This window comes from Glarea lozoyensis, assembly GCF_000409485.1.
Source record: "Glarea lozoyensis ATCC 20868 chromosome Unknown GLAREA13, whole genome shotgun sequence".
NCBI lineage: Eukaryota > Fungi > Ascomycota > Leotiomycetes > Helotiales > Helotiaceae > Glarea > Glarea lozoyensis.
This window is the reverse complement of record NW_007360987.1, coordinates 167,844-181,601: the sequence shown is the minus strand read 5'-3', so window position 1 is coordinate 181,601 and position 13,758 is coordinate 167,844. Positions and strand designations below refer to the sequence as shown.

Genomic DNA, 13,758 nt, shown 5'->3' with positions numbered 1-13,758 from the left:
TCAGGAAAGCATCAGCTCTAGAAAGGTGTATGCACTCGCAATCACCATTTACTTCAGGTTTCCTTGCATAACAATAGATCTGTCTCGAGACAGCTTCAATCTTTGCTCGATTGTTCGCAAATGGTGTGCCATGTCTCTTTAGCAGCTGCGGCTGAATGCGTGTGACTCTGCGAGGCGTTTCATCGCATCTTTACGTTCTTGATTCTAAATCCGAATCATCTCTATCTCGAACTTTAACGGCATTCATAATGCAGATATCTGTGCCTGATAAGCCAAATTCGCTCCAGTCAAACAAAAGCTACGTCTATGAACCGCTGATTGATATCCGCCTCGAAGAAGATGTCTTTTATGACTACCCACCATTGCAATCCGAAGAGCTGGAAGAGGAGCCGATAATCACGGAATTTGAAGAGGAGACCCATAATCAGCCGCATCAATGCGCTGCAAATGTGGGTAGAAATACATTCTTTCTGATGAATGCTCACCTATAGCTGCTAGGACGAGTTTCAAAGAAGCCAAGAAGGACTTCGAAGGAAGCTGAAAACAAAATGGAATCACGCCGCCAACAAACTTCATACACGATACGATGTCGAGCAGAATACTGGACCTGGAGTTGATAGACAACACCTGGCAGAGGAACATGCTACGCCACCGATAGAGCGCGACTGGGATCAAATACGTCTCATTGAGCTCCTCCCAGGTGGCTTCAAAGATTCTATCATGTGTCGAATGCATCACCTCTACATTCAAGATGTGGGAACCTCAATGTGGTGGTCAGATGTGGAGTATCTCGAAGGCAAGCGTCCGGAATATGAAGCGCTTTCCTATTCTTGGGGAGAATCTCTGTCAAATGACTCGATTTACATCAATGATCGCTCTTTTTTGGTGAGATCAAATCTAGTTACCATATTACGGTATCTCACAAAGAAAAACGTATCCCGAATGTTATGGGTAGATGCCATTTGCATCAATCAAAACGATGTCGCTGAAAAGAATGTCCAAGTTCAACGAATGGTACAAATATATCGTCAAGCCTCCGCCATGCTTGTTTGGCTGGGTGAACCCACCGAGACTAGCGACATGGCTTTCAAAACAATCGAGAATGAGCGTAATTTGAAATCATGGAAAAATGTCACAGAAGCACGGAAGCGCTCTCTGCTTTGCTTATCTACCGAGCATTCGTGGTGGTCTCGCATGTGGATTATCTAGGAGATTATATATCCTCCCAAAGCGCTACTTATATGTGGCCACCGATCAATGATTCGGGGCTCTCTTGAAAGTATGTTCTCACGATCTGAGGTTATGCAGCCATTTCTTGGGCATTCGACGGTGTCCGGCAACGTTATGGAAGATCTTGGAGTTACAATAGGAAAAGTCCACGCCCTAACCCTCCTACGAAGTCACGCCCAAAAGTGCGAGTCACTTATGGGATTCGCACACGATGACACAAGTCTCAGGTCTTTGGCTACGGACAATGTCGATCGTTCCGCAACAGACCCCCGAGACACGATATTTGCGCTTCTTGGACTTTCATCTTACCCAGAAAGCGTCACAGTAGACTATTCCAAGTCAGTTCGTGATATCTACGTGAAAGCGACCAGGGAAATGATTATCGACACTACTGGACCGAGTCTAAACATTATTTGCACCACCTATCGTTCCGACCGACCTTCTGATCATGACCTACCTTCTTGGATTCCAGACTTCTAATGCTCTCCCGAGTTCGGCAAGATCTTCATGCAAATAATAGTGCTGGCATGCAACAACAATGAGCGCGCATACAGTAATACTATCAGTGACAAGGGAGTGTTAACGTTCTCACCAATTTTCGAACCTCATAATGTGCTCTGCGTTGGGGGGGTACTTCTGGATGATCTTCTCCATGTCAACGGGCCATTACCCGGGAAGTTTGGAGACCACTGGAATACAAGCACAAAAACTCGAGTCTAGTCTTCGACCGCCTCCAAAACACCTTACGCGGCTACACGTTCAGCATATCAAGTAACGGTTACTACGCAATGGTCTCCATCACCTCCGAGCCAGGTGATCTAATAATGGTTGCGTATGGCCTCAGTATCCCGATAATTGTCCGCAGGGTCGCAGACGAGGATACGAGAGATATGCTCTTATTAGCCCGGCGTATGTGCATGGCGTTATGGATGGGGAGGTTGCGAGGGGGATTGCGGAAGGGGGTGTGGCAGGTGAGGGAGGTAGATGTGTTGGATAAAGTGTAGGAGGTATGAATAAAGGATAACACTCGTTGAAGGAAACTTTAAATACCAGAATACACAATTGTAAATTTTTCATAACAGGACCTTTTCATATTCACCTCATCGGAAGAGCTTCTACTTGGGATTCTATGACATGATTTAGAAGTAAGTTAGTACGCAGATTATACTCTTGTGGGTACACTTATTCTGCAAAGATCTCTCGTTGAGTGTTAATTGGGTTTTTTGGTTTTAGTATATAAGAGTAGAATCTTTCACCGAATTTAAAGTCACTGCCGAAACTGAGCTTTCGAAATTTGAATAGTGAAAATGATTACCTACTTCGGTTTCCACTTTACTGGTTGTGTGTTTATAATCTCCACCGCTTTCTAATTGATGGATCTGATATAGAAACAAAATACCTTCTACGGCTCGGCATGAGACAATCGCCACAAGGGCATTCGGTTGTTGTCTTTGGTAGGAGGGGGTTTCAATGTATTTGATATACGTTTTCTAATCTGGATCTTGAATTCTGGAGTGTTTTAGTGTATGGGAAGATTTAATCGGGTTATTTGGGAGATATGTTAGTTACGTGCCTATTCTTTACTTAGATTAAACTCTTTCATCGTACGAATTTAATAAAGTTATACGAGGCTTTCTTGTCGCTAAACTTAGGAATATCGTAGTTTCTAGCCTCCTTCCTAAAATTAGTCATTTTGTAACTTGATTATATTCTAATTACACACTGGCTTATCATCTATCAATTATTCGAGCCCATGTCGCCTATATGTTTAAGTAACCTTTAGCTCCTTAATCTACTGTGCAAGTCGGAATCTAATTCTCATGATGCATAATCCAAGGCTTTTGAAGTTTGGCCGAGAAGAGTCTTCAACGAGAATAAGAAGCAATTCATCATTAATCTTCTATTTAGCGTAGCTATCTTTTCACCTGCTTACCGAAACAAATTTGCTCTTCATGCTCACAGCGTAAGGATTTACCAATTTAACGCAAAACTCGACCGAATTTACTCACAACACAGCTTTCTCACCCTTCCGCTTCCTAGTATTCCTCCCCATACTCAAAATCATAGCAACATGATGACTCAACGCCACAATTTCTCCCTCCGCATCTCCAATCAAAACATCCAAATCAAACCTCCCATCTTTAATCTGCTTACTCGTGACTCTCATAGCCAACCACTCCGTCCCCTCCTCCGGCAATTTCTTCTTCACCTCCAAATTCAACACCACGGTAGGAAACCACAACGTCGCGCGATCATCACTCCCCGCCTCTTTCTCTCCTCTCTTCTCGGTCTTCGGTTTTGGCTTTTCCGAATCCTCGATGAATTTCCGCATTTCTGGCGATGCGAGGAATTTGTGGAGATTATATGGGAAGGAATCAACCACATAAGCTAGCTCACCCGTCCCAATCATCTCCCCGTTCGTCCTCCTCATCCAAGTGTCCAACACCCCTGGGATCACTTGTTCACCTTTCGGGATATAAAATGCCCAATTCCTGAGTGACCGGCCCGGATAAATATCCGGGACGGTCGTGATCTCCCATTTCGCATCCTCGCCCTTTGATTTCAGCCCCTCGAAATCCGGTAGAGGGGGGTATGTATCTTCAGATGTAACTTCAAAACCAGTGGGCATGCTGATTCCCATTGCGGTGTCTAGGTTGGTTTGTGTAGCATATGCCAAGACTGAACGTCGTGAGGTCGATGCATCAATCCACGGAGCTTTGGGCAGAAGTCCATCTTGCCAGAGCGTGAGATGGAGTGTGGATAGTTGTTTTCCCAATTTCACGTCTTCGATCGTGATGATTGCGAGACCAGCCGTTGTGCGGTTTAGGTACTCGAAATGGGCTGTTAAAATGTCGGTTTGCTCTCGAGAGGAGAGGTGGGTGCGAGCTGCTGAGAGCATGCATGAGGATGTGTATCCGCCATTGGGAACTAAATCGAGTTAAAAATGAGGTCAGAATGCAGGTTTAAATTCCGTACCTGCACCAATGGAGAAATCTTCGTGGAGGTTGACTCGGTATATGTTGGAGTCAAGTTTCACTACTTTCGTAGCTTCGTCGAAGGTGATGCGAGATCTCTCTTTATTTGAAGACATGGCTATTTCATCGGAATATGGATAAGATTTTATATCTTAGAACTGAGGTTATGTTTTGGAAATCATGTTGTGGTGAATCGTGATGCGTGTAAGCACTAAGCGGACATTTTGAGTTGGGGTTGAAAGCACCAATTGCAGCTTAACAACCAACAAAAGCTAAGCTTTCAATCCACTCCAGAAACAGGGGCAGATTCAAATCGATCCTATTTGGCCCCAGCGTTTACGTTGTTCGGCGAGTCTAGCCATAAAGGGGTGCGGCGTAGTTTGTTTGCCCATGAAAAACAGTAACCGAGGTCCATCAAAAGTCTGGCGGTACACCTCCATCGTGTAAACTGAATATTCTGCCCAAAGGGTCGGGGCTACTTGGTATTATAAATAAATATACAATTTTATTCGGATTGAAAATGGTGAGTTACCTGTTAGGGGAGGGAGTATTGAAAAGTCGTATTCTGGCATTAATGTACCTGGGGGTATGCAGAGTCTTGTGATTCACGGGTGGTCACTGACGAAAAAATAACGAAAATTCCAATACGTTGGATTGGAAAATATGATTCAATGGTATTATCCCCTCAGCCTTAGGTGTTTCGTGGCGGCCAAAGGCTTTGGTATCAAATTCCGGATTGCGGTACCCCACAGAATCATCGGTCCATAGCAGCATGAAGGACACCCGTAATGGGTATGCTTAAGCAAGTGTCGCTATGCAATATCACCATCTAGTCTCACTTGATAAAATTGCTAGCCAAGTTAGCAAGATTCACTCGTCCCATCTAAAGGCAATATGAAAAAGAAAATCTCGCTTCATCGAAAGGAATCACGGTACTCAGGAGGTCGATACTTCAAGCGATGACGCAGTGGAGATGCATCTTATCCACCAGAGCTCTCCGAACATACAGGTTTCAACTATGATTATTAAGCATAAATCTTGACGCTTGATATCCACTCGCACCACGATAAGGCAGACGCAAAAATTGTTTTCTGCAGCCGCTTCTGTGTTTCCCTTACTAAATCATCAAACTAGAGAAGGCTCATCAAAGTCGATTTGCGCTTTCTCTAATGTTTAATCATGAATTTCGCTGAGCTTTACGACTGCCAAAAGAAAACTGTGCAGAAGTGGTAATCTTCAAACATTTAGTCGAGTAGGAAATGTGGAAATGGGAAATCGAGGAGTAACACACGAGACTGAAGCCACACGTACGTAATTGCGGTAAACATAAGAATATATAATACTAAAATGTGTAATTAGCATTAACATTAAAATAATAAATTTCGTTATTTTTATGAGTTAAGAAGAGCCAGTATATTTCAAAACTCAAAATAGCAATCCTAGAAATAAAATGTCCTCCCTTACTACAAGTCTTATTACCAAAACCGGAGATCATTTGCTCCTAGAACAACAAGCCAGCAAGCTTGCTGAATAAGTTCAATATATAAGGTGACGTCTTTATTGTTTCATTTTCCGCTTCTTAATCACCCAAGATACGCTTAACTCATTCTGATGAAACTAAGTTCTTACCCTACGACAGAGAAGTATATTGTCACCGAATTCTAATGTACCACCGAAACAAGTCTACCTTCTAATCATAAGTCTGAATTTGTACACTAACATCTTATGCTTGCCTACACACTAAGTTCATACGCTAATCAATATATTCCGTAAGCGTAATTAGATCAAAATTGACAGTCACTGTGTGAAGTAGAAAACCCTGAATCAGACGTGCAAGCATTTTTTAGTAAGGGAGTAAATATAAAAGAAAGGCTCAACTCTTATAAAAAGAGCGTTAGAACTAATTCGTTAGTCAGAATTTGCGGAATTATTGGAAAGATAATTATTTAAGCAGTCCTACAAGGCTTCTGGTTTTTTCCCTGAAAAAATCCGAAAAACAAATGAAAAATGCTTCATTAGACGCTTAACGGAAGACAAATTCTCTTCCCTCAATCGTGTCTGGCAGGCAAATTGTTTTCAAATACAACTGTTCAAGGCTCGAAAGAACGCTTAGTAAGTTATTGAAGGATCGACCGTAGTCATCGCTACAAAAATGTCCTAGCCGGGAGAAAGTATTGCCAAGCAATTCTGACTGTCGTTCGAGACTCAAGAGAAGATCTTGTAGTTCGTATATACTATTTTTGCATCAATAATATACTCTCTAAACGTCGAGACGATTTAACGACTCTTGAATACTCCGACTCACGTTTAGAGAACCAAAGACCTAAATCATAACAGAAAAGAGAGTTGCCACTGAAATCTATTTCACCACCGAATCACCACTCCCTTTTTCACACTTCTACATTTTGATGGAAATATCACTAGTCCCAGAAACCTGGGATAATTCAACCGAAGCAAAAGGTACTAAGAGAGTTCCTCAATCAAATATAACAACGACTATGCAAAAACCATACATCTCCATAAAAAACAATGCCTTTTTTGTATCTTTCAGTAAGAATGATGAAAGATTCAAAATTTATCACGAAGTTACCTCCAATGTTGTAGATGTGAAATCGAACACCGAAGATATTTTTGAATTATAGTCGTTTAAAATATTTTAATTATTCTATTATCTTTTTTGGGCAACACTTCTTTTAACAACCCATTTTTCCTTCGCACTAAAATATTGACTCCCCATATTATTACACTTTTAAAAGACATGGTTCGAATGTTGTCTCTTTGGTAGCTTAATTTCTAAACCAACTCCTCATCTAAAATCCCTTTCTCGAACACGTTCTACCTCCGGAAATCCGTACTAAAACAACATACGCTAACGAATAAACCCCTATTTTCCACCATCGAAGCCTTTCTTCTCTTCTAAGAAGCAGAATCCCCATAGTTGTCCACTCGTATAACCTTCAACTTACACAACCATTGTTTCATTCCCACTTCCCAGCTTTCACATCGAGATACACTACCGAACCAGATAAATTATAAGACAAACACTCCCTTGTATCCCAGCATACACACAGAACACACCCACCCACTCCGGGGGGAAAGACCCAAGACATACATCTTACCTGCACCTCGCAAGAAGAAAACCCAGTCATATCGCCATTAGCCCTTAGATTTAATATACGATAACAAAACTAAGAAAGGAGAAACACCACCCTACTAAAAGAAAGAAAAGCATAGATAGCTCTGTTAGGACAAGAGTTCCCATCTATAAGCCAAGGAGATAGACATATCACCTTCCTCTCCCCCCCCCCCCTCACCCTCCACGACTTCCTATCACCGCAACCCCAATATCCGACTTCTCAACATCCATTCTTCCAATACAACCTCACACCCCAATCCATACTATAAAACCCAAATCCCAAAATTCTCACTCAACACGACATCAAAGATGATGCGATTTCAAATTTATCACGCAATCCGCTTGTAAAAAATCTTCATTAATAAAGCCACAACCCCTAATCCAAATTTACCCATCAATTCTCAACACCCCTTAGCTCCCCGTAAGAACCGCCAATCTGATGCCGCATCCCGCACAAAATCAGTACAAAAATCAAAATCTTAACACAAAGCTCCCTCACATCTCACCCCCCTCACACCCCTCCAAAAATCAAAACATAAATCCCTTAATATCCCAAAAAGAGCGTAAAAGTCCTGTATTCCCATCCCAACCCCCCAAACCCAGGGGGGATGGCACTGTCGATATTCTATATCCCGTTCATCTCGAGTTATCTACCCACATAATTCGCACTATTTCACACACACGTTAGCCTCATTCTCACACCCACATCTTTCGCTCTTCTCTCTACCGCCCCTCCCATCACCCTTTAACCACATCCCATTACCCCAATCATTCCCACCCCCTCGCCATGCCGAATAGGAAACCAAAATGATGGGAAATAAGAAATACAACATACCTCTTCCTCATCCTCTCCACCAACCTCAACCTCTCCATCTTACTCCCCACACAACTAACACTATCACTCGGCGCAACACTGGCCTCGTAATTCCCGCCTCCCACGACCGAATCCGGCAACTCAACGCGTTCCGCCCCGAAGGTGGCATACTCGTCATACTCATCATGACCATGTCTACTCCTGCCACTCCTACTCTTCCCAGACCTAGATTTCGAAGCACGGGATGCGCCGTCGTCGACTCGACTCTTCCCACTCTTACTCCTGCCAGACCTACTCCCCTCAACCACACTCTCCGGCAGCGCGACACGACTCGGTCGGACGGAGACGGCGCTGCCGCCGACCTTCACGACCGTCTCGCCACTCTTCTCTCTCCTTGATCTGCTGCTCACGTGTGACGCGGGCGCAGCGACGTACACAGTTGTGGCGGGTTTAACAGTGACATCACTCCTTGCGGTGTGGAAACTCTCTTCCTTCCCTCCACCTCCCGCTTCACTTCTTTCTTTCTTCCCACCACTACTCCGACGACTGCCTGAGCTGCGATGAGAGCGATGAGAGACGTGACTCCCCTCATCTCGCTCGCTCCGTCTACTAACATGACTCCCCTCCTCCCTCCGACTAACATGACTTCCCTCCCTCGCCTCCAGCGCCGGAAGAATAGCGAGTGGCCTCTCATAATGACTTTCCGCTTTCTTGCTCCGTCTCGATCTCGTCGAGATATAAGAGCCCTCCGCAATAGTCTCCAACTCCCTAGGCCCATCGCCCCCCCTCCCCAGCTCGGGAATAGTAGTATACCTCTCCACATACCTCGGCCTCACATCCACCCTTTCCATCTGTCTTACACTACCCACCCTCGAAGTCGCCGGGATATGTTCGACAACACCTTCTTCCTGCCCATACCCATCCCTTCTATACCCATGTTCCCCTCTACTATACTCATACGCCGGCGGTTCCGGAACAGGTTGAGGACTCTCGCTCCTAACCATCGCATACGCCAGCGCCGCTCCGGCCGCCGCACCAAGCAGCGTCCCTATCACCGTCCCTCTACTAATACCACCACTGACACTCCTCTTCGCCTCAGGCCTCTTCTCCTCCATCAACCCACCTCCCAACCCACCACCACCCCTCGGAAACGTCTCCGCCCTCTTCAGGTTCCCTGGCCCAGCGCCAGACCCGGCCGTTGACCTCGCAACATCCTCCTGCCACTCCGCAACCCGACTCCCCTTGCCCTCCTCTTTCCTCTCCGAAAAGGTAACCTCAATCATATTCCCGTCCCAATCCTCCGCGCAACACACCACTTCCTCGCCCTCATCCCCCTGCGTATGTCTAATCCCCTGCGTATTATCCCTTGGATTCGCTTGCTCGCTGATTTTCTGAAAATCGATGACCGCTTTGGATGTTGATGCTGGGAGGTATATCTTCGCAGCCCTTGGGACGGGGGACGGAGTGAGTGAGAAGATGATCTCTTTTGTGCTCGGATTGCCGTAATGTAAAAGGGCGAGAGGAGAAGAGGGCGGAGTGGAGAAGAGGTAGTGGATTCCGAGGGGTTGGGCAATGGATGCGTAGAAAGAGGCTGCGGAGGGAAGGTGGGAGACTTCAAGGATGGGTGGGGAGTTGGGCATGGTGATATGATACAAGTGTTGAATTACAAGATGTAAGGATGTAAGTATGTAAGAAGGATCGTCAAGAAGAAGCGGTGAAGAGGGGTAGGTATAATAATGGCGGGTAGTATGGGCGGATAGTTGCGTAGATTTCTGGAAGATGTAAGTACACTCCTTATGTACAGTCCGCATGCTCCTCAAAACGAGGCGACAGATTTGTCCTGCAGGACGCATCTCCAGCCATTCATTAGCCATTGAGAGGACTGCACCCCTGCGTTTGCGTGACACCAATCTTGTCCAAGGAGCCTTGCAGCGAGAAGTGAAAGACTTACAAGTACTTGTTCTCGTCCGCCACGTTTACGGATACGACTTGAATTCAAGGAATGAGATGTTTGCTAATACAGACTCAAGACACTTCAACGACACAATGTAAAGAAACATCAACTAGATCTCGATCAATGCCCCACTTACTGCCGGTGACCGCCAGACGGGCGAGGGGAGTAAGTGGACCATTAACGATCTGCCCTGTGTCACTCGACGTGGAGATGGTGGAGAGACATTTCAGCGAGACAGATTCTAGAGTGTGGGGAAACTTGCTTCCCAAGTGCAACGCTGGAAGGAATGCTGTGGTTCAGATCTGTCTCCTTGGGACCGGATGAGTGAGGTATCCGCCTCAGAACCGATTGGGCTGATAGAGGCCTTGACGGGATGACTACCCACATAGGTACATCGACTTGTCAGAACAATATGTACAGACGAACCGCTGCATCCTTCAGACTCCACTGTGAAAGGGCTGTCAGAGACAACTTGAATTATCAAGCTGACCAATCTCGAAAGAAAGCAGGAATAGAAAAGTGCACAACATAGTTCAGGAAACAAAACAAACAAAACTCAATGACCGTCACTGACTCGGAAAACACACAGAACAGGAGAATCCAGACTCAACCTCCTCTACCCGCAATCCACAAGACACAGCCCCATAAAACCGCACAATCATCCGCCCGCCACGTTGCTAAACACCAAAATCCAGTAGATCTCCCGAGGACGTTACATTAGGTGACCCGCATATGCATAACCGCCCTGGAGGAGATGATTGGGTTGGAGATCTCGCACAACATCAAATAGGAAACGAGCCGGCTTTTAAACATATTCGTTCCATAAATGAACAATCAAGGCGAAGAAATCCTACCAATTACACAATTTTCTGTTTGATTTCCTCGATTCCCGCCGATGGTCGGCGGCCAAGCCGGATATGTATGCACTGAATGAGCGATGAGGCCTGATATTTGATCAGCAATTCAACAACGGTTCGCATTTCAAGGCCGCAATGGAATGGGACCAATCTCTGAATACATAAGGCAACCAGTACCCGTAGATGACCTCGCTAGACGAGATCGCTATCGGTTGACGGCGCAGGGTAGCAATTCCTATTGCAGCCCAATTCCCTAAAACGACATCAATCAAACCATGCCAAGTAGCATGTGGTTTATCTCATCAACAACTAAGTTGATAAGATTTATACAAAAAGACAAGAAAAAGGAGATGTGGACCAGTTGAGTGATACCACAGAAGACGACTAAAGCGTCTTGGATCTGATGTTGAACGCCTGATGTTTTGGTTGTAAAAACAAAGACAGAGCACACAGACACCCAAGCCCGGCGACCTCTAACATAGCTGACGATGTTGTTATCGTTGGCATCTGTTGGAGGTCCCGCTTTCACCTGTGAAATCGACCAATTCTCCATTCCTCCACTTTTTATACCTCGGGAAGTCGTCGTTGTCGACGTCGCGAGTGGTCGGTTGTGGTTGGGATGAGCGAGATATCTCAGACAATGTCCCATACATCCTCTGCTGCGTGGCAGAATTTACTGCATGCCACACTGGCCGAGAGACTGTAGTTGCTGATCGAGATCTTCTCATCAACGTATTGATCCGCAAAATTATCGGATCCTTTTGCCATGGCTCCAACGAAGACGCAAATACTCTCCTTTTCGTCTAAAGCCTCCACATATTCCCTAACACGTACAATCTCGGATTCGAAGCTAAGGGTGACCTTTCGGCAATTTGGAGGAAGATGATCGGTAATTGGGTTTTGGATAACCTTCAGTAATTTCTCCTGAGAATTGACGGATCGAATCGACAGACGGTGTAGGAGTTGCACCATAAGACCTGCGAATCGCTTAAAGGTACGTGGTATTCTGACAGTTGGGCTGACTTCGATGAGAACACCCTTAGCGGAATGGATGTAGATTTGCAATTTCCCGGCCTTGTTGATTGGGGAATCGAGTAGGGTTAGGAGACACTAGAGGGATGAGCAGCTGAGATGTCATGCCGCAGGATATACTGACCTGGTGGGTGATATCCGGTCTTGCATCACTAATATCACGGTTTGCCTTTCGCATGACGCCAATATGTTCGTCGGAATTGAGGAGGGTATATTTCTCGTCGCGACCGCTTCCTGGCTTTCCGGAGCTTACAGCCTTGAAGGTCTCGAGACTCGCATTGGAGAGAACCACAATGAGTCTCTTGGAGTTTTTGTCGGTCGACGGGATTGGCACATGCTGCTCGGCAACAAGCTGTGGCAGAGAAGGAGGAGGTAATGATTGTGTTCCTGACATGGTTGAAGATCAGCGGAGACGAACGTGAGTGGGTTGAAATATTAGTACATGTAGAGCGTAGCGTGGAAGAGTTGTGCTGTAAGAGAAAGTGATGATGTAGTTGTAAAAGTTCTGCCGGCAAAGTCCAAGTGTTGGGTTTAAGGGACCAACACTTGCGCGATACCCGCGGCATCAACCACCACGACCTCACGAACCCGCAATCGTGATTACTTGACCTCGAAAACGTGGTCGCGCATCGATGTGTGCCAATGCCCGGCGCAGTCTGGTCGTTGGCCAAATGCACGATTCGGTGCGGACGAAATAGTTCGAATGAAAACAAAGACCGGAAACTGCTTACGAGAGCGCTTAACTGGTCGAGATTCTGGGGACGACATGTTGAATGAACTGTAAGTGTCAATAGATGGCGGGAGAGGGTTTGTTGGCGATTATTTGAATGAACAACGTGGTCTTCGCGGGGTCGTCGATGTCGAGATCGGGGGATTCTGAATGCGCGATGCGAGTCGCAGTGGTCGATCAATTCGTAGGATTCCGTATATGTAAGGAGGTGATTGCAGATATACAGCGAGAACGTAGGCAATCAATTGACAAAGCGTATGTATACCGACAGTAAGAACAAGAACAAGTGGGAGAAGTGAGGATATATTTAAAGGGAAAAGGTTTGGCTGAAGCGATATATAGGGCATATCGCTTTTTCGCACTCGGCGAATTTTGGCCCAATCAGAGGGGAAGGGCCCAACAGATCACGTGCGCTGACCGGCCAAGTGAGTCTTCGATCGTACAGAACTCGCCGTATGCGTGCATTTTAATATCCGAACCTATATTGAGAGAGTATATATCCTCAATTCATGTAGGCTTACATCTATCCTAGTATTATACCAGGTTGAAGAAATAAGCGGTGAAGGGTGCATAGAAGGACGTCGAACCAGATACTTACTCAGTACCATGAGTACACAGTAACCGAGATGACTCTTTGTCGAGCTTTTTCACTCAATCCACAATTTGCTCGCTCTATGTTGAGTAGGAATAAGATGGCGAAACGTAGACCCCGAAAGTCTCGGTTCCGTCCGATACACCCAATGGTAGAGGCATTTGTTACGCAGCAAGTATCTATTTTCGCAGTCAAACTGAGTTATGGACCTGATTTGAACTAAATACAGTGAGGAGGCTTTTACTTTGTTACGGTAAGATGTGACCGCTTGTCGCGCTGGATGGTCAAGAAATATATTTCATCACCGACTTCACTATAAAATATTGCGATCTCATAAGCTTTGAGGCAGATTGTTACATTAATCAAGGAGTTCTTGAGTTTATTAAATTCTTGAAACAGCAAATTTTGTAATTCACACCATCGTGCTTTTACTCCCCA

General features: G+C 45.4%; 5 protein-coding genes across 5 annotated transcripts; 2 read left to right on the top strand and 3 right to left on the bottom strand.

Moving 5' to 3' along the window:
• Window positions 1-248: 248 nt before the first annotated feature.
• GLAREA_10020 (heterokaryon incompatibility protein) lies at window positions 249-1,209 on the top strand (the record flags this gene model as incomplete). Its single annotated transcript, XM_008080070.1, has 2 exons — window positions 249-449; window positions 499-1,209. The coding sequence occupies 2 exons, from the start codon at window positions 249-251 to the stop codon at window positions 1,207-1,209; spliced, it is 912 nt and encodes a 303-aa protein (XP_008078261.1).
• Window positions 1,210-1,281: 72 nt separating this feature from the next.
• Window positions 1,282-1,710, top strand: GLAREA_10019 (uncharacterized protein; the record flags this gene model as incomplete). Its single annotated transcript, XM_008080069.1, has 1 exon — window positions 1,282-1,710. The coding sequence occupies one exon, from the start codon at window positions 1,282-1,284 to the stop codon at window positions 1,708-1,710; it is 429 nt and encodes a 142-aa protein (XP_008078260.1).
• Window positions 1,711-3,235: 1,525 nt separating this feature from the next.
• GLAREA_10018 (Thioesterase/thiol ester dehydrase-isomerase) lies at window positions 3,236-4,321 on the bottom strand (the record flags this gene model as incomplete). The annotated part of the gene is made up of 2 exons (XM_008080068.1): window positions 3,236-4,158; window positions 4,207-4,321. The coding sequence occupies 2 exons, from the start codon at window positions 4,319-4,321 to the stop codon at window positions 3,236-3,238; spliced, it is 1,038 nt and encodes a 345-aa protein (XP_008078259.1).
• Window positions 4,322-7,987: 3,666 nt separating this feature from the next.
• GLAREA_10017 (uncharacterized protein) lies at window positions 7,988-9,795 on the bottom strand (the record flags this gene model as incomplete). The annotated part of the gene is made up of 2 exons (XM_008080067.1): window positions 7,988-8,009; window positions 8,177-9,795. 2 exons carry the CDS (start codon window positions 9,793-9,795, stop codon window positions 7,988-7,990), a joined length of 1,641 nt encoding a protein of 546 aa, XP_008078258.1.
• Window positions 9,796-11,599: 1,804 nt separating this feature from the next.
• GLAREA_10016 (uncharacterized protein) lies at window positions 11,600-12,392 on the bottom strand (the record flags this gene model as incomplete). The annotated part of the gene is made up of 2 exons (XM_008080066.1): window positions 11,600-12,076; window positions 12,123-12,392. The coding sequence occupies 2 exons, from the start codon at window positions 12,390-12,392 to the stop codon at window positions 11,600-11,602; spliced, it is 747 nt and encodes a 248-aa protein (XP_008078257.1).
• Window positions 12,393-13,758: the final 1,366 nt, after the last annotated feature.